The 17,556-nt window shown below is 47.8% G+C and overlaps 2 protein-coding genes across 3 annotated transcripts in view; one reads left to right on the top strand and one right to left on the bottom strand.

The window, feature by feature from the left end:
- The window catches only part of NOC2L (NOC2 like nucleolar associated transcriptional repressor), a 123,063-nt gene that overhangs the window by 93,572 nt on the left and 11,935 nt on the right, over positions 1-17,556 (bottom strand). The window contains exon 2 of the mRNA XM_081870920.1: positions 10,470-10,584. The gene's annotated coding sequence lies outside the window, so the exon portion shown is untranslated. The remainder of the gene's footprint in view (positions 1-10,469; positions 10,585-17,556) is intronic.
- Positions 1-17,556, top strand: part of KLHL17 (kelch like family member 17) — a 34,666-nt gene that overhangs the window by 14,134 nt on the left and 2,976 nt on the right. For both annotated transcript variants that reach the window (XM_081871044.1, XM_081871045.1), the window contains exons 2-10: positions 2,905-3,164; positions 4,427-4,548; positions 7,843-8,064; positions 9,558-9,674; positions 11,211-11,424; positions 12,912-13,056; positions 14,565-14,732; positions 15,892-15,980; positions 16,966-17,039. In XM_081871044.1, the coding sequence (XP_081727170.1) occupies positions 2,954-3,164; positions 4,427-4,548; positions 7,843-8,064; positions 9,558-9,674; positions 11,211-11,424; positions 12,912-13,056; positions 14,565-14,732; positions 15,892-15,980; positions 16,966-17,039 (1,362 nt within the window). In that variant the 5' untranslated portion in view covers positions 2,905-2,953. The remainder of the gene's footprint in view (positions 1-2,904; positions 3,165-4,426; positions 4,549-7,842; positions 8,065-9,557; positions 9,675-11,210; positions 11,425-12,911; positions 13,057-14,564; positions 14,733-15,891; positions 15,981-16,965; positions 17,040-17,556) is intronic.

Consider the following 17,556-nt stretch of genomic DNA (forward strand, 5'->3'; position numbering starts at 1 on the left):
TAATTAAATATACAAATAGATTGGTACCTCGGGTTAAGTACTTAATTCATTCTGGAGGTCCGTTCTTAACCTGAAACTGTTCTTAACCTGAAGCACCACTTTAGCTAATGGGGCCTCCCGCTGCCGCTGCGCCGCCGGAGCACGATTTCTGTTCTCATCCTGAAGCAAAGTTCTTAACCTGAAGCACTATTTCTGGGTTAGCAGAGTATGTAACCTGAAGCGTATGTAACCCGAGATACCACTATAGACCATGCAAATGCTAGGATGTTTCAGGACCCAGGATAGCTCCTGCACATGAAAGAGGTTGTCCCTATGAAAGTCTAAGCCCAGTTGAGAGTCCTTCCACCGTTATGCACACCCTTATGATTTGACCAGTTCCTGGGCCCTCTACCAAAGCTTTGATACAACGCTATTGAATGGTTGAAACTATTGTAATTGTCCCATCTAGCTTGTACAGTAGGACCTTTGGGAGAGTGCACTGCTTAAGATGGTTGCTCCTTGCCCCCAAGTCTTACCCCCTGCACGGCTGAGAGGTGGGAACTACTCCTTGCCCCCAAGTCACTACCCCCTGCACGGCTGAGAGGTGGGAACTACTCTGAGGGGTCTGCAGGAAGGCCAGCACATGGGGGCTGTGAAATCTCCTAGCCAGATGACCGCGAGTCAGTGATGTTGCCATAGTGGAATCTTTTGGAAAGGCTAGGATGGGGATGGGGAACCTTCTCCAGCTGAGGGGCCATATTCCCTTCTGAGGGACTTTCCAGGAGCCGGTGGTGGGTGGAGCCAGAGGCAAAAGTGGGTGCAGCAACAAATGTTTTTTGTTTTACCTTCATATAGGAGGCTACTTTCTTCACCCACATTCCTCCATCCAGACAAAAGGCGGGAACAGAGTTCAATAACACATTCTAGCTGGGCAAAAACAAAGAGGGTGCAAAGTCAGGCTGGTGAGGGATGTGGCCTGGGGACAATTTTAAGGGCCAGTTAGAGAGGTCTGGAGGACTGCATTTGGCCCCCAGGCCTAAGGTTCCCCACTCAGGGGGCATTTAGGGAGCCGAAAAATACATTTTATCCCCCACCCTGAAAAAGTCTCACCTGCTGAAATCAGGCTGCTGGAGGGGAGCACATGGCCCACCTTCCACCCGTCATAATTATACCTTGCGCTTCCGCCACTGCATACTTTGCAAATGTTAATTCACCCGCCCGCTGCGCATCGTGCATTTGGCAGCTCCTTAACTTCACGAGATCTCCTCTCTCTTCCCATTTGCCTTTAGCTTGCACGATCAGCTGTATGTGGGCGGCTCTCAGGAGTCACATCCGTTCAGTCGCCGCTCGATGTCTCCCCTCGTTCCAGACAAGGACGGGAGTTCCCTCTCCTCCATCACAGGAAGCGCTCTGTATGCTTTGGTGCTCCCCCCCCCCCATTCTCTTCCGAGGCTGCAGGAAGCTTGGCATCTCACTGCGTCTGCACCCATCTGTCCATCTGGCTTGTAGCGTGTGCATGTGTGCGCTGCTTCGTGGTCTGATTCTCTTTGTCCCCATCGCCGTCTTCGTCATCGCTGCCGCCGCCTCCCTCTCCTTGGCATATGCGTCTCCCGCTTTTGGCAAGAATGAATTAAAACTGCTTCCTCTTCCTAGCTGTGGACCAGTTATTTTTAGGCACGCTCACACATACTCATAAGCCCTCGCAGCCAGCAGTGTGGAGGTGTTTGTGATGAATATCAAGGCCCGGATAAACATGCGTGTGACTTACTGCCTGTGGGCGGATCTGATGTGAGGCTGCTGAGTGGTTTTAATTATTCCTTTTCATGATTATTACCGGCGAGGCGCCTGTGGTTATCACAATGCATGGTGCTCAGAGGCAGCGGAAGGGAGGCTTGTGCTTTGGAAGGAGCCTTGGGCAAAACTGTATGCCTCCCCCCCCCCCACCATTCAGTATTTAAATGGATAAAGTCCAGTTCCACCCAGCATCCAAGGTAGAACATAAAAGCAGCTCTGCTGCATCAGGCCAGTGCCCTATCTAGTGCAGTATGCTGTTCTCACAGTGGGCAGCCAGCTGCCCTTTCTGGAAAGTGCACAAGCAGGACCTGAGCACAACAGCAACTATTCCCTCTTGTGGTTCCTAGCAAAACGGCATTCAGAAGCCTATGGCCTCTGACAGCGGAGGTAGAATGTAGCCATACTGGCTAGTAGGCACTGATAGCCTTCTCTTCCATGAATTTGCCTGATCTAAATCATCTCCACATAATGCAATGATGAATAACATAAGGAGTTCCCTGCTGGATCAGGCCAGCGGCGCATCATAGTTCCGCATCTGGTTTTCATAGTGAATGGAGGTAAAAGAGGATTGGATGAACTCATGGAAGGTATCAGTGGCTGGTAGCCATGAGAGCTGAGTTCTGCCTTCATTGCCAGAGGCAGTGTGTACTCAGGTCCTGCTTTCCTTTGGGGCTTCTGGTTGGCCACAGGGAGAACAGGATGCTGGACTAGCTGGGCCTTTGGCCCAATTAAGCAGAGCTCTTCTTATGCTCTTGTTCATCATGCTCCCCTTGGATGGCTTTAGAAGGGGATTCGACACATTGATAGAGGGCAAGACTGGCAATGGCTGTTCCCTCCGCTATTGGAGGGAGCATGTCTCGGAACGCCAGTTGCTGGGAATTGCAAGCAGTGAGAGTTGCTGTTGGGCTCAGGGCCTTCTTTGGGGCTTTTTGGCTTGATCCAGCTGCCAGGCTCTTCTTACCTTCTTATTTTCCACTTTTGCATTCATATAGGGTGCTTCCGGTTGGGTAGCTGAAATGTTGCAAGGAGGTTGTCGGCTGCAGGGTGTTGTTGTTTAAACCAAGGAGCAGAGTTTAGGACCCCAAACTGTGATTAATCTGCTTCTTATCCTTCCCTAAAATGTTTCTCCAGAGAGGCTGAGAGGGCGCTGCCACGAGCCAGGAACGACCCGCCTGCAGCCATGGAAAGCGGAATGCAGCTCCTAAACCGGGATGGGCACAGCATCTCCCACAACTCGAAACGGCACTACCACGACGCCTTCGTCTGCATGAACCGCATGCGGCAGCGATCCTTGCTCTGCGACATTGTGCTGCATGTGGCCACCAAGGAGATCAAGGCCCACAAAGTGGTGCTGGCTTCCTGCAGCCCTTACTTCCACGCCATGTTCACAAGCAAGTATCTCTACCCAAATCCTCTTCCTCTTGCGCCTGCTCCTTGCCTCAGTTGCCTTGAAAATCTACACCCAGATGGTTCATGTTCTGCTCCAGTTGAGGCAAAAATTCTGCAACCTGTAGAAATTCTGCAAGTTGAGTAGACTTTTAATTGGTGCCATTCCTCTTGCTGCACATAATTCATTAACCCTGAAATTCTTTCTGCTTTGAGACTTTCCCTTTCAGGTGAGCTGCAGAGCAGAGTTTCTCAAAGGGTGCATTAGATAACTTGCAAATGAACTTTGATAGGTGCATAATTTAATCTGGTGTTACTACTCATGGAGAAGGGGAAAGGGGCTATGTGGGGCACTAATTTAATTTTTAAAAAAATATTTATATCCTGCCTTTCTTTGTAAAGGAGCCAAGGGTGGCAAACACTTACGTAATAATAAGAAGAAGAAGATATCCCTTAATCACGACATATATATATAGCAGACATTTTAAATAAATCCTACTCAGAGCAGATCTACTGAAATTAATTGGTCTAAGTTAGTGAAGTCCACCCAGTATAAACCAGCATGGGTCTCTAAGTGGGGGGGGGGAGCTATTGGTAGCGTTGTCTCTGGCTTTTTTTAAAGAATCAACCCCTCTTCCCAGAGAACTCTGGGAAATGTAGCTGTGAGGGGAACGGGAGGGAGTCTCCTAACAACTCTCAACACTCTTAAAAGACTACAGCTCCCAGGAGTCTTAGACAAAGCCACAACAGTTTAACATTACAATGGTACCTCCGGTTGCAGACGGGATCCGTTCCAGAGCTCCGGTCAGATCCCAAGGTTTCCACAACCAAAGGGACAGCTTCTGCGCATGCACACACGGTGGTAGAGCACTTTTGTACATGCACACATGGCAAAAACCCAGAAATATACTTCCGGGTTTGCCGCTTATGTATCCCGAAGTTTACGTAAGTGGAGGGATACGTAAGCGGAGGTACGACTGTATATGATACTGCTTTAAATGTATAGTGCAGATGGGGCCAAGTCTGAAGCAAGGGCTTCCCTCAGACCTCTAAGACTTGTGATTGTTGCTACCCAGAGATGAATTTGGGACTTTTTGCAAAGAAAGCATCTGTTCTGCCACTGATCTGCGGCTCCTCCTCCTCCCAAGGGCTGGATGGGCCTTGGCTTTTGCTGGGCACAGTGACCACAATAAAGCACCTAGGGGTTTCTGCTTAAGATACCCATGGCGTCCTCACGGAGTTCCCTTGTGTTTCCTTGCCACCGCAGATGAGATGAGTGAAAGCCGACAGACCCACATAACACTCCATGATATCGACCCACAGGCACTGGAGCAGCTGGTTCAATATGCCTACACGGCTGAGATTGTGGTGGGAGAAGGGAACGTACAGGTAAGATGGACCAGAAGGACCAGCATCTTTTCTATGGTTTCTTTGGGAACTGTCCTCACTGCTGCCTCACCTGCACCCTCTGCTGTTAAGCGGCAACAACACTGCTGTGGCATTCTGGTCTGATGCCCACTGACGAAAGTGGCAGGACCACGGACAGCTCCGAGGGAGCAACTTGCTCAACAAAGGTTGGGAGCAGGCCGAGGCCTTTGGGGTCTCCAGACTTCTTCCTCCTGGCTCTGCCCACCTTGAGGGTACTTCAGAACCTTTGACCTGAAAACAGGCACAGATCCTCCATTCCATAGCTTCCCTTCTGGTGGGCTCTCAGCCCAGCCAGACTAGAGTCATGTGGTTCTTCAAGCAAAGGCATCAATGAGGGTCCAGCCTTGGTGGTCTGCAAGTTCTTGCCCAGCCACCTGAGGTGTGATGGTCTGCATACCTTCATACATTCAGGTCTGAGCCCTGAACCAAACTAGCTCCCCACTTGGTGCCTTTGCAGCCTCCAACTCTTTGGGTGCAAGGGCCATGAAAGCTGCTGCTGTGCTGCCCCACCAGGCGAGCCATTCCTTTATATTTCCTTCTGTTTCCAGCGTTCAGGGGTGGGTGTTGACCTTTTTGTAGTCACAATCGCACATGCGCACAGAGGTCTGTATCAGTAGGCTTGGAGAAATCCCCCTGCAGAGAACCCTCAATTCTTGCAGTTGTACAAAAATAAACTTTCTTGGGGGCGGAAATCCTAACAGAAGATCCCCTCAACCCCACACCACCCCAAAAAAGCCCCACCCCAATGAGGACTGAGCCAGGGGACAGTTGGAGAGATGGGTGAGAGAAGGAGTGGAATGGAGCATCTTGGATATGAGCAAGGAGCATTCCACATGGCCATATGAGGTTCCTCGGTCCGTCTTGTTTAATGTCTATTTATGTATCAAAACCAAATTGCAGCAGCACCTCCAGGCTCCTGAACCACAGATGCTGCCTGCCTGTAATCTTATCACATTGCCCTCCCTGCAATTCCCGATGATGTCACATGATGGCTGGCTGGGGCTTTGTTTGCTGCTGGTCTTGCAGTGCTTCCAACAAGGCTGGCTCAGCTGGCCTGGAGCAACCCCTTCTCTGTCCCCATCTGTGGATCTCTCTTGGGTTTTTGTAGGTTCCAACAGAAGGTGGCGGCTGAAAGACTGCTCAGCGCAAAACCAGGATAATTGAGGGAAGCCTTGGTCCAAAGTAGAAGCTTTCCTGCTATGTTTGTGCTGACTGCACAGCTTTCCATTTTAAAAAATGGAAAGAAAAATGATGACACACAACTGATCAAAATGCAAGAAGCAGAAGTGTTCTTAGTGCTATGGGGCTGGGGCACTCTTCTCTCCTGCAACTTCCAGGACCTGGTATTCAGGAGCATTGCTTCCTCTGGCTGTGGAGGCAGTGCATAGCCATCAGGGATAGAAGCCATTGATAGCCTTGCCTCCATGAATTTGTCCAATCCTCTTTGAAAGACACCCAAGTTGGTGGCCGTCACTGCCTCCAGTGGGAAGGAGTTCTAGCAAGATCGGACCCTGCCCATCAGCTGGTGTCACCTAAAGATGTTAGCTGATCAGCAGGTGGGTGTGGTTTGGGGAGGAAATGACTTCACAGGCCAATTTAGACCCCCTGGTGGGCCAAGATTGTTTCCTTGTGTGTTTTTCCCCTTTGGAAGATTTCTTAAATAAGTTTTCCAAAATTTCACAATACATTTCAATACATAATAAAAACATTTTGTTTTTTTACTTCCCGCTCCCTTTTCCATGGTTTTTTTCTGTTTCTCTCCCTCTGCTATATCCTGTCTTCTATCTCTTAAACTCTTAAACAAAAGTGCTATAATCTTTAATCCATTCTGTTGCTCATAATTCAAATCCTACTCGCGTGTTCACCATATCATAATATTTCTCTAAATTGTGATGGCCTGGGACTCGGGCTCGGACTTAGAACCAGAGGAGACACAGTCTGCACCAGATCCTGGGGCCTGATCCTGAAGAGTCCCAGTCTGCACAGGTTCCCCTGCAACAAACACCAGCTGGGCTGAGTCAGGGGCCTGAGCCTGCCCTGGCTCTAGATGCGGGGATTACCTCGTTGCCTTCAGCTGGGCCATCACTTACATTTGCTCCACTACCGGTTTGGTCAGGGGAGGCTGAGGTGGCCCCTTGGTCTAGTAACCCACCAATATCTCCCGAGCTGCAGAGACTAAGATCTGAAAGAAGGAGAGACCTGAGTACTCACAGGAGGGGTGCTGACCTTCGGGCAAAGCAGGGAGGTGAGTCAGGACTGGCTGCTACCCTGACAAAGATAAAAAGCTGTCCGACTCCGCCCCCAGGTTGCGGGAGCAACATTGCTGTATGCTAGATCCTGCCTGAGAACCTGTACCTGTCCTTAACTGGTTTCCTGCCTCGTGTCCTGCCTTGGCCCTGTTGGACTGACTCATAGCGGAACCTCCAGATTCTGGACCAGTCCTGCACCGTGTTTCATGGGTTACCACCGGGCCCAGCACATAAATAATCCGAAAAGCGTTTCCATTCTTCCACAAAGCCTTCATCATTAGGTTCTCTTATTTTAGCTGTTAAATTTGCCAATTTTGCATAATCCATCACCTCACTTATCCATTCTTCTTTAGTGGGTATTTCTGCTTCTTTCCATTTTTGCACATGGAGAATCCTAGCTGCAGTTGTTTCCTTGTTACATATATTGTACATGTCACTTTGTAAACAGCTTAGGAACTGTCTTTAAGTACATAGTAGTATATAAGGAGGCAGTGATGGTCACCAACTTGGATAGCTTTAAAAGAGGATTAGATGTATTGATGGAGAGGGCTAACGATGTTTACCAGCTGCAACGGCTATGATCTGCCTTCATAGTTGGCTGCAGCAATGCTTCTGAATAGCTATTGTTGGAAACATCAGGAGGGGAGACTGCTCTTGCGCTTGAATACTGCTCACTGGTTTCCCACATGCATCTGGCCGGCCACTGTGTGAACAGGATGCTAGACCAGGTGGGCTATCGGCCTGACCCAGCAGGGCTCTTCTTAAATATATTAAATAAAAATGGCCTGCAGCCTAAAGGCTCCCCACCCCTAGCATCCTGGTTCAAGAACTGTAACATGTTGGGAAAGTCCTTCTCTGTAGGTCTCAGCTTTTAAGATTGTTTCTTGCTGTCTGGAGAAGGATGGAAGCGGATGTTCCACGGTGGTATTAGGACCAAGAGTGTCACAACCGGCGAGGGTTGGGGGGAGTGAGATACCTGCCTGTGACAGGCTTTTTTGCCTTGCAGACGCTGCTTCCTGCCGCCAGCCTCCTCCAGCTGAATGGGGTGCGGGATGCTTGCTGCAAGTTTCTGTTGAGCCAGCTGGACCCCTCCAACTGCCTGGGCATCCGGGGCTTCGCAGACACGCACTCCTGCAGCGACCTGTTGAAGTCGGCCCACAAATATGTCCTGCAGCACTTTGTGGATGTCTCCAAGACAGAAGAGTTCATGCTTCTGCCTCTCAAGCAGGTAAGAGATTGCACAGCCTTTTTTTTGCCTTGTGTGTCAGGTTTCGTGAATGGTACGAAGCAGCACCAGGGTTCGCTCACCTGCTTGAGATTGAGGCTGCAATCTAGCTTTGCAAATGAAATCCACAAAACGTTTTAGTCGCACAAACTAAAGGTATAATGCAGGCTTCCTCAACCTCGCCCCTCCAGATGTTTTTGGCCTACAACTCCCATGATCTCTAGCTAGCAGGACCAGTGGTCAGGGATGATGGGAATTGTTGTCTCAAAACATCTGGAGGGCCAAGGTTGAGGAAGCCTGGTATAATGAGTGATCGATTCCCCCATCCCCCATGTTTGGTTTTGCACACAGACACTCAGTCCCATCAGTTTATGCAAATGTCTGGATTCAGTGGGAAACCAACACCGTGAATGCTGTCCAAACGCCCTGGTATATAAATATGGCTAGAGTGAGTCTGGCTCAGGATAGCACAGCTTCCTGTGTAGTCCTAAAGGGTTAAAAAATTGAGGGAGGTACCTCCCTTCTAGCAACTTCAGTGCCTCCAATCTCTTTTCCAAGCCACAGGCCAAGCTTTACAGCTGGTATAGGAAGAGTGCATGTAAATACGTGCTGACCTAATGTGCTTCTTATGCAGTAAGAAAACACCAGTGTGCCTTCTCATTAAAACTCCTCCTGCGTTTCCATAAGGCCATTCCTGCCTTTGCTGGTGGCATCATGCCAGCTTCTCCTTGGACACTGTTGCCTGTGCTTGGCAGGCACCACCGTGATGCCCTTTGTAGATGGGAAGCATTGGGAAGGGCTGTGTTTTTTGTTTTTAGTGGGGGGGGAGGCGTGCTTTGCATGCAGAAGGTCCCAGGTTTAATACCCCCCAATCTGAAGTTCTGGAAAGCCACTGCTGGTCAGTGTAGACACTACTGAGCTAGATGGACCAATGGTCTGAGTATAAGGCAACTTCCTATGTCCCTATGGTTTATGTAGCTTAGTGATAGAGCATCTGCTTTGCATGCAGAACCTCGATCCTTGGCACCTCCAGTTAAAAAAGCTCTCAAGTAGCAGTAAAGACCACTAGCTGAATCCTTGGGCAGCTGCTACCAGCAAAAGGGGCCATTAGTGAGTTTAGATGAGAGATCAGTAACCTGCTAGGTGGTTTTCAAATATAAAACCAAGCACTTACCTATAAAGACCCATCACTAGCACACACAATAAAAGAACCCCATCCAAAGACAAAAAATGGAATGTTCACGATTAGAATAACCAACAAGCAATCCCACTATAACAGCAACATAGTTAAAGCAGTCTGCTGAGGTCCCAGTGAGCCTCTTCTAATGTTCTTATGTTGTTCTTATCTCAATCTCTTGATCTGGATCCTGCTTAGAAATGCTGGCAGTTCTTGGGATCAACTTTGTTCAATTCCATTTTTCCAGTGCAGTGTCTGAAATAATCCAAATTTTCTATTCTTTTCACCCCCCTCCACCCACCCCGGTCCTCCTCTACAGGTGCTAGATCTCATCTCCAGTGACAGCCTCAATGTGCCCTCAGAGGAGGAAGTCTATCGAGCTGTTTTGAGCTGGGTGAAGCATGATGTGGACAGTCGAAGGCAGCATATCCCCAGGGTACGTGGCTGTGCGGGTTTCGGTGCTGTTTGGGATGAATGTGGGAGGGAGGTTGCATGCTACATAGCCAAGAGTCTGCTATTTTCATCTGACCCCCCAAATGGTGGTTGCTGGGTCTCCAGGCTCTCCTCCATACCTTCCTTGACCTCAGGCTAAGCTTCTGTGCAAGGTCAGGGACAAGTCACTGCTTCCCTCCCCAAAGTTTGTAGAGGGGTGGGGTGGCTCATCCCTGCAGCTGCACCAGAGTGCCTCAGTAGCCCAGCAACAAAGCCACCAGCTCCAGGCTTTCTTTGCTAACTCCAAGCTGGTGCAGGTGCCAAGGATTCTCCCACAGTTGCACTGTTGGTTTACAGCACCGTACAATGACGCGGGTGGCGCTGTGGGTTAAACCACAGAGCTTAGGGCTTGCTGATCAGAAGGTCGGCGGTTTGAATCCCCGCAACAGGGTGAGCTCCCGTTGCTCGTTCCCTGCTCCTGCCAACCTAGCAGTTCAAAAGCACCTCAAAGTGCAAGTAGATAAATAGGTACCACTCTGGTGGGAAGATAAACGGCATTTCCGTTCGCTGCTCTGCTTCACCAGAAGCGGCTTAGTCATGCTGGCCACATGACCCGGAAGCTGTACGCCGGCTCCCTCAGCCAGTAAAGCGAGATGAGCGCCGCAACCCCAGAGTCGATCACAACTGGACCTAATGGTCAGGGGTCCCTTTACCTTTACCTTACAATGACAAAAGTGATTATTCCTCCTAGCTGTCCAGCTCCAAGCTGGAGAAGGATGGCTCTTCTTATTTTACTCACCAAAGGAAATACTCATCGTGGCGAACAGAATTATTGACCCCTCTGTATGACATAATCGCACAACTGATTTCAAAAACAGGACAGCCTTCTTTTTCGCCTACCGATGGATGCCATTCTAGAGACAGAGACAGAGAGAAAGAATGAATGGGTCATCTGATTTTATTCCGCTGTAGTTAAGAACGGGAAGGAATTCGATTCAGTTCACGTTTAAAATCAAATCTATCTAATTTGCACTTTCCGAAACGATGCAGAAAGCAAAGCACAATCGTCCTCCAAAATGTGCAAATCTCTGAATTTCTCAGTGCATTTCCCCTCACAGAGCAACAGTTCTTAACAGTCAATCCCACTTTCTGGGGGACTCTGGAAATTGTAGCTAATAGGGGTTGCTTAACAACTCTCAGCGTTCTTAACAAACTACAGTTCCCAGGATGCTTTGTGGGGAGCCATGGCCATTTCAACTGGGGTAGTAGTTAAAGAGTTGGACTAGGACTTGGAACAGCAGAGTTCAAATGGAGGAAAAAGGTGAGATATAAATACAATGAATAAATTGATACTGCTTTAAATGCATAGTGCAAATGGAGCCTTAGTTGGGTGCAACCCTTAGTGCAAACAAGTTTGGGTCAATGCCCAAGGAATAGGTTGTCCGAAAGTGACCCTGTTCATGCATGATTCCCATTCCAGACCCTGCAGTTTTCCTTCCCCCTCACACCCCGCCCAAACCTTCTCCTTTCTTCTCCCCAGCTCATGAAGTGTGTCCGGCTTCCCCTCCTAAGCCGTGACTTCTTGATGAGCAACGTCGACACAGAGCTGCTTGTGCGGCACCAGTCAGAATGCAAGGACCTTCTCATCGAAGCCCTCAAGTACCATCTCATGCCTGAGCAGAGAGGCGTCCTTAGTAACAGCCGAACGCGCCCCCGGCGTTGCGAGGGGGCCAGCACTGTGCTCTTTGCCGTGGGTAAGGAGGCTTGGCCAAGACCAAGGAACTGGATGTTGGGGGTTGTGGGGAGAGGGGGAACTTCTGGAGGTTGAACAAAGGAAGGACTAGATGAGGGGAATGATTGAGCAGGTGGCACAACTTCCTGGCCTGTTGAGGAGGCGTTTCCACTTTAGCACTGTGGGTGCTGTTCAGATTGTCTCTGTCTAGTCATAACTGTTAAGCAAAATCACATAAACAAAGCAAGCTGGAACACAGAGAGAAAAATCCTGATAACAGTTTTTCCGAGCCCACTAGACAAAATCAGTGTATAATTTGAGAAGAAAGAAACGGAGAGGTTTTTGTCTTTTCTTAGTTCAGACCTTGTACAGAGCAGGGTTAGATATTCAATCTAACACAGGGAAAACTGCCTCACAACTGCACAGCCACTCACAGCACATGCTACCTCATGCAAGCACAAGCTAAAGATCATGCTGCTCTGCCAGGTTGCTAAGCAAAACCTCCACCTATTCCCCCTTCCTTGGCTAGTTGACTAACAGCAGAATTTACCCTTAAGGTGTACACTGAATGATCTCTGCTGTTGCACTTCCCACGATAACTGGTTGGCGGGCTATACAATATATTATCTAGATCAGGCACGTCCAACTCACAAGAGGCTGCGAGGGGGGAAGCCAAAGTTGTCGAGATTTTTTGGGAGAGGGGAAGATCTAACTATACTTTAGTTTTCTAACTCATCAGCTACATACAATTAAATACCACCCATTTGACACAATGGAGGAACAGAGCGATGGAGGAAGGAGGCAGGGACTTTCACTGCATTGCTTTTCACTACTGCCGATCGAGAGGGATCCCGTGATCAACCAAGATCAGCCAGGGATCGACCTATCAATCACGGTTGACCGGTTGGACATCTCTGATCTACATGATGGAGAATGATGATGGGAGTTAAGAGTCCCAACAACTTATGGTGACAGATTCCTTATTCTCTCTGTAGAACCAGAGGCTACCTGTTGGATGCTATTACTTGCTTCCATTGAGATCCTCCCCCCTACCCCGCTGGGGCTTGTTCAACACTCCCTGGTCACCTCCTACCATCCCTCCATGTTTCCTCACAACTTTAATGGGACTTTACATCATGTGATAGTACATTGTACAGTCTCTGGGGAGCCCAATCCAGTCCTTCAGATTCTCTGTGTGGCCCTCTCCCCAGGATGAACCCCTAATTTGGTCTGCTTTGCACCCAAACATTTTTGCAGCCCACCTAAGCGGCAGCTTATCAGGTGCCAGGAGTCAAAGGCTAAGAGCCAGACATGTGCAAACCACTGACTTGCAGGGAGCAGCCTTCAGGCTCACCTCCTATGGATTGCCTATAGCCCAGTCCTGACAGGAGGTTGCCTCAGAAACAGCTGTGTGAACTGAGCCCCGAGATGAGCTTGCGGAGAGCCCCTTGGCCTTACCCCCTGGCCTTCCAGCTTGTCACTTTCTCCCCGCTTTCTGTTTTCGTGCAGGTGGCGGCAGCCTCTTTGCCATCCATGGTGACTGTGAGGCCTACGACACCAGGACAGACCGCTGGCACATGGTGGCTTCGATGTCCACTCGCCGGGCCAGGGTGGGCGTTGCTGCCATTGGGAACAAGCTGTATGCCGTGGGCGGGTAAGGAATAATTCTCAGCCACTCTCACTCCCCCCACCCCACCCCCATGGCTGTCATCACATAATTTCAAGGGAGCAATAGATGTCAGGGAGGGAGAATTTCGTATTTATGGAACCCGGCCTGGTGATTATCGGCTAGTGGTAACGTGGAAGCAGACGTTTTCATTGGTAGCTCCAGTGTTATGGAACGCATTCCCTGTTGCATCTGCCAGCTTTTGAAGACACACCTGTTTACACAGGCATTACTCTGATCTCTTGACCAGAGTGCCCTGTTTTAATTATTGTGTTGGTTTAATTGTTTATTTTGATTGTGGATGTTTGTTTTTTTAAAATATATTTTTCATTGAAAAATTTCAACATAAAATACAATAAGAATCAAACTAATATACAGAACAATAATATTTTAGAAACCAGAAGGGAAAAAAGAAAGGAAAGAAAGAAAAAAGAAATAGAGTGGTAACTTGGTTTAAGAACAGCTTAGTTTATGAACAACTTGGATTAAGAATGCTGCAAACCCAGAAGTAGGTGTTTTGGTTTGTGAACTTTGCCTTGGAAGCAGAACATGTTTCGCTTCCTGTTGAGTATGTTCCATTTGCAAATTGAGTCCCCAGCTACTATGGGAAAGCATGCCTTGGTTTAAGAATGCTTTGGTTTAAGAATGGACTTCCGGAACGGATTACGTTCGTAAACCAAGGTACCACTGTACTTATAAGGCCAATGACCGTATTTATATCATAAATATCCTGTCATTTATCCACAGGCAGAGAGGTAGACCCTTGTTTTGATTGTGAATGTTTAGGTTTTTAATGTTTTAATGGGATTCTTCTACTGTGCATTTTAGTTGTGGATGTTGATATGTTTGTGTAGCTGTCTTTTTTATAACTTATAAATCCCTTAGAATCCTATTTTGGTATGAAGTGATAAATATGTATTATTCTTATTCTTATTAGCATTTGGTTGTCTCCAATGTTAGATCTAATCAGAGTAGACCCATTGAAGTTAAGGGACATGACTAACTTAGATTTATTCATTTCAGTGAGTCTACTCTGAGTAGCACTTAGTTGGATGCAACCCATGTATCGTGATTTAGGAGCTAGCGGCAAAAGGCAGAGATGATTCAGAGGGGTGCCATTATTCAGACTGCATTTTTCTAACGTCTCCATTTTAAAAGAGAACCTGGACAGCTGCTGCTAGTCAGAGCATAAGAACATAGAACTAGCCAGCTGCTGTTATTTATTTTCCGCCCTTCACCCTAATGTCCTAGGGCATGTCACAACAATTTAAAACAATAACATTAAAAACAGTTTGAAACCATTTACAATCAGAAGAACAGGGTAGGTCCTAAATATATACATCTCAACAGTATATTTTTTATGCTAGAAAATGTTTGTAGTATTTTTTTTATAATTTTATCAAATGATATTTTACAGAAATAGAATTATTTTAAAATTCTAAAACTATAAATATGTTAATATATTCAATAGTAACGCTGGCTCTGTTTCACCGCAGCTACGATGGGACCTCTGACTTGGCCACAGTGGAGTCTTACGATCCCGTCACCAACTCGTGGCAGACGGAGGTTTCCATGGGGACCAGGCGGAGCTGTTTAGGGGTGGCAGCACTGCATGGACTCCTCTACGCTGCAGGAGGGTATGACGGAGCCTCGTGCCTCAACAGGTAAGAGGGCTTATTGGCTTATTTGCCATTCACCTTGCACCCCTCATTCCCAGAGTGGTTTAACAATCAATCACTCTTCTTAGGAAACTCTGGTAGTTGTAGCTTAGTTGGGGGGAATAGGGGATCTCCTGACAACTCGCAGCACCCTTAAACAAACTACAGCACCCAGAATTATTTTGGAGGAAAGCCATGGCTGTTTAAAGTGGCATCACAGCACTTTAAATGTATGATGTGAATGTGGCCCCGGTGTGATGCAAACCCGTTAAAATTCACGAACAGGGCTAATTTAGGTCTGCTAATTTCAGGGATTCCACTCTTGAGTAAAACCTAGTTGGATACAACCGAATACAATTGAAATTACAAGTTCCTTACATCTAGGAAAAATGCCATCTGACCACATTTCTTAAATACTGTAAGAGAATATATGCAGGCAACTCCAACTTATGCACCTTTAACTTCTGCACATTCAGCTTTATGCGCTTGACAAGAAGATAACAAAAGATTTAAAAGTTGGGGGGCCCTCTGGCAATCCCACCCACCATTGCACCCAATGTATTTTGGCTTTAGGGGTTATCCCCAGAACGTAACCTCTGTGTAGGTTGAGAGTTGCCTATGGGTGGATGGTTGGGTTGCATCCAATACTAGTCCTACTCAGTGCCAATCCGTTGAAGTTAATGGACTTGACCAATAAGTCCATTAATTTCCACAGATCTACTTTGATTATGACTTGTATATGTATCATCTTAAAAGTTCACATTCCAATAATTAATGGGTAAAGATCCAGTTCTCAAAAAACTTGTCTACTGCTATTCCGTCCCTCTTTCTGTTTTTTTGTTTTACAATGCATGTTTGGTCACTGTTATGTACTGAAGTTCTCACCCTGGGCCAGCAGGGGGATACTGTAGATAGTTATGCAAATAAGGGATTGAAAGTGATGTTCAGTGATTGGATAGTTTTAGAAAATTGTTACAGTTACGTTGTACTGGAGCTCTATATAAGCAGACTGACTGAACCCTTCAGTCCAGTTCTGTTCTGGCTTGTGAATAAACAAGAGCTGTTTGAAGAATCGCTGTGTCGTCTGATATGTTCACCCACAACTTAACAGTCACCATAACTATTGACCATATTCTACTTATTCCTCTCTCTTGACCTGCCTCAGTGCTGAAAGATATGACCCCCTAACAGGCACCTGGACATCCATCGCAGCCATGAGCACCAGAAGGAGATACGTCCGCGTGGCAACTCTTGGTAAGTCTGGCTTAAAAATTAGAGAGAGAGAGAGAGAGAGAGAGAACACTTGCTGTTTTAAGAACATACCAGAATAACAGGCTTGGCACTTTCCCAAAGCAATTGTATGAAATAGTTTTATCCAGTATGCTGGCCCACTTTTGTCCTTGGTTCTGCCTTCCAATGGGATGTGGCCCCTGAAAGGCTGCCCAGAAGGGATTGTGGCCCTTGGGTTGAAACCAACCCCTGCTTTGAAGCGCTAAGCACTACAATAAGTTCCATAGCTGCTTGACGGAGAACCCCAGTTGTGGAATGGCTCCTTTTGGGCTTTCTGTACAGATTTTTTTTGCGTGTGCCATGCATTCTTCCTTCCGCTCCAGTTTGCTGACCTCCAAGCCCCAGGGACTTCTTAGTCATTCCCCTTCCACTCATGTGTGCTGCCTGCTGTCGTCATGGCACCACATGCCTGGCCTGCCACTTGCTCTGCACCTGTCCAAAAAGCAAACTTAATCCTAACAGCAGGCGGCCTTGTTTAGGCTGCTGCCTCGCTCGCACGGAACAGTTCAGAAGCTGCCTTGTGAATGTTTAATGTCCCCTTGCACCAGAGGAAGCCTCTGCAAAGTGGCCGGAAGGAACGTCTGTGTGTGTGTGTGTGTGTGTGTGTGTGTGTGTGTGTGTTTTCACGCTCCATGAGGTAATCTCTTCCCAGAGGAGCCTGCCTTGGCTGCTCAGTCCTTGTGGCCTGGTGTTTTTCTGCACACTCATCTTTTCTGTACACTCAAGTGCTCATGCAGCACTTGTTCCAAGGCTTGGAACTGTCATTTACCCCTCACAGAGCTACCACTCCCAGCACCCTTGTCAAACTACAGTTCCCAAGTTTCTTTGGGGAAAGGCGCGTGCTTCAAATGTATGGATTGAATGTGTGTTTTAGGGTGGGATTCTTGCTTTGCTGCATATTTATGCATGGGTTGTACGTGTGTGTGTTTTTCATCTTCTTCTTCTGCAGATGGCAACCTCTATGCTGTTGGGGGATATGATAGTTCATCACACCTGGCAACTGTGGAAAAATATGAGCCACAGGTAAACAGGAAGGGGCAAAGCACTGAGGGTTATCGAGAAAAGAGTGGGAAGTTTTGGATATACCGGGGTGGTGATGGAGCCACTGAGAGTGAGCCGGAAGGAAAATCGGGGGGGGGGGGGCAGGCTGCAAAGATGAATTGCAATGAGAACTTTCGAGCAGCAGGTGACAGAAAGCCCCGCACGACTTCTGCCTTCCAGTGTGTGCCTTTACTACTACTACTGCTAATAAGAATAATAAATTTTATTTATACTCCGCTCTCCCCAGCCAAGGCCAGGCTCAGGGCGGCTAACAAGCAACAATCAAAACAAGTTGAATGAATACAACTTAAGAAACAAGATTAAAATACAACATTAAAACGTTAAAATGCAGCCTCATCACAGGAGGAGAAAGGAAAAAGAAAGAGGGGGAGGGAGTCAAATTGACTCCGCCAGGCGGAACAACTCTGTCTTACAGGCCCTGCGGAAAGAAATCAGATCCTGCAGGGCCCTGGTCACATGAGACAGAGCGTTCCACCAG

The sequence above is a fragment of the Podarcis erhardii genome (genome assembly GCF_964252035.2).
Source record: "Podarcis erhardii genome assembly, chromosome: 7".
Taxonomy (NCBI): domain Eukaryota; kingdom Metazoa; phylum Chordata; class Lepidosauria; order Squamata; family Lacertidae; genus Podarcis; species Podarcis erhardii.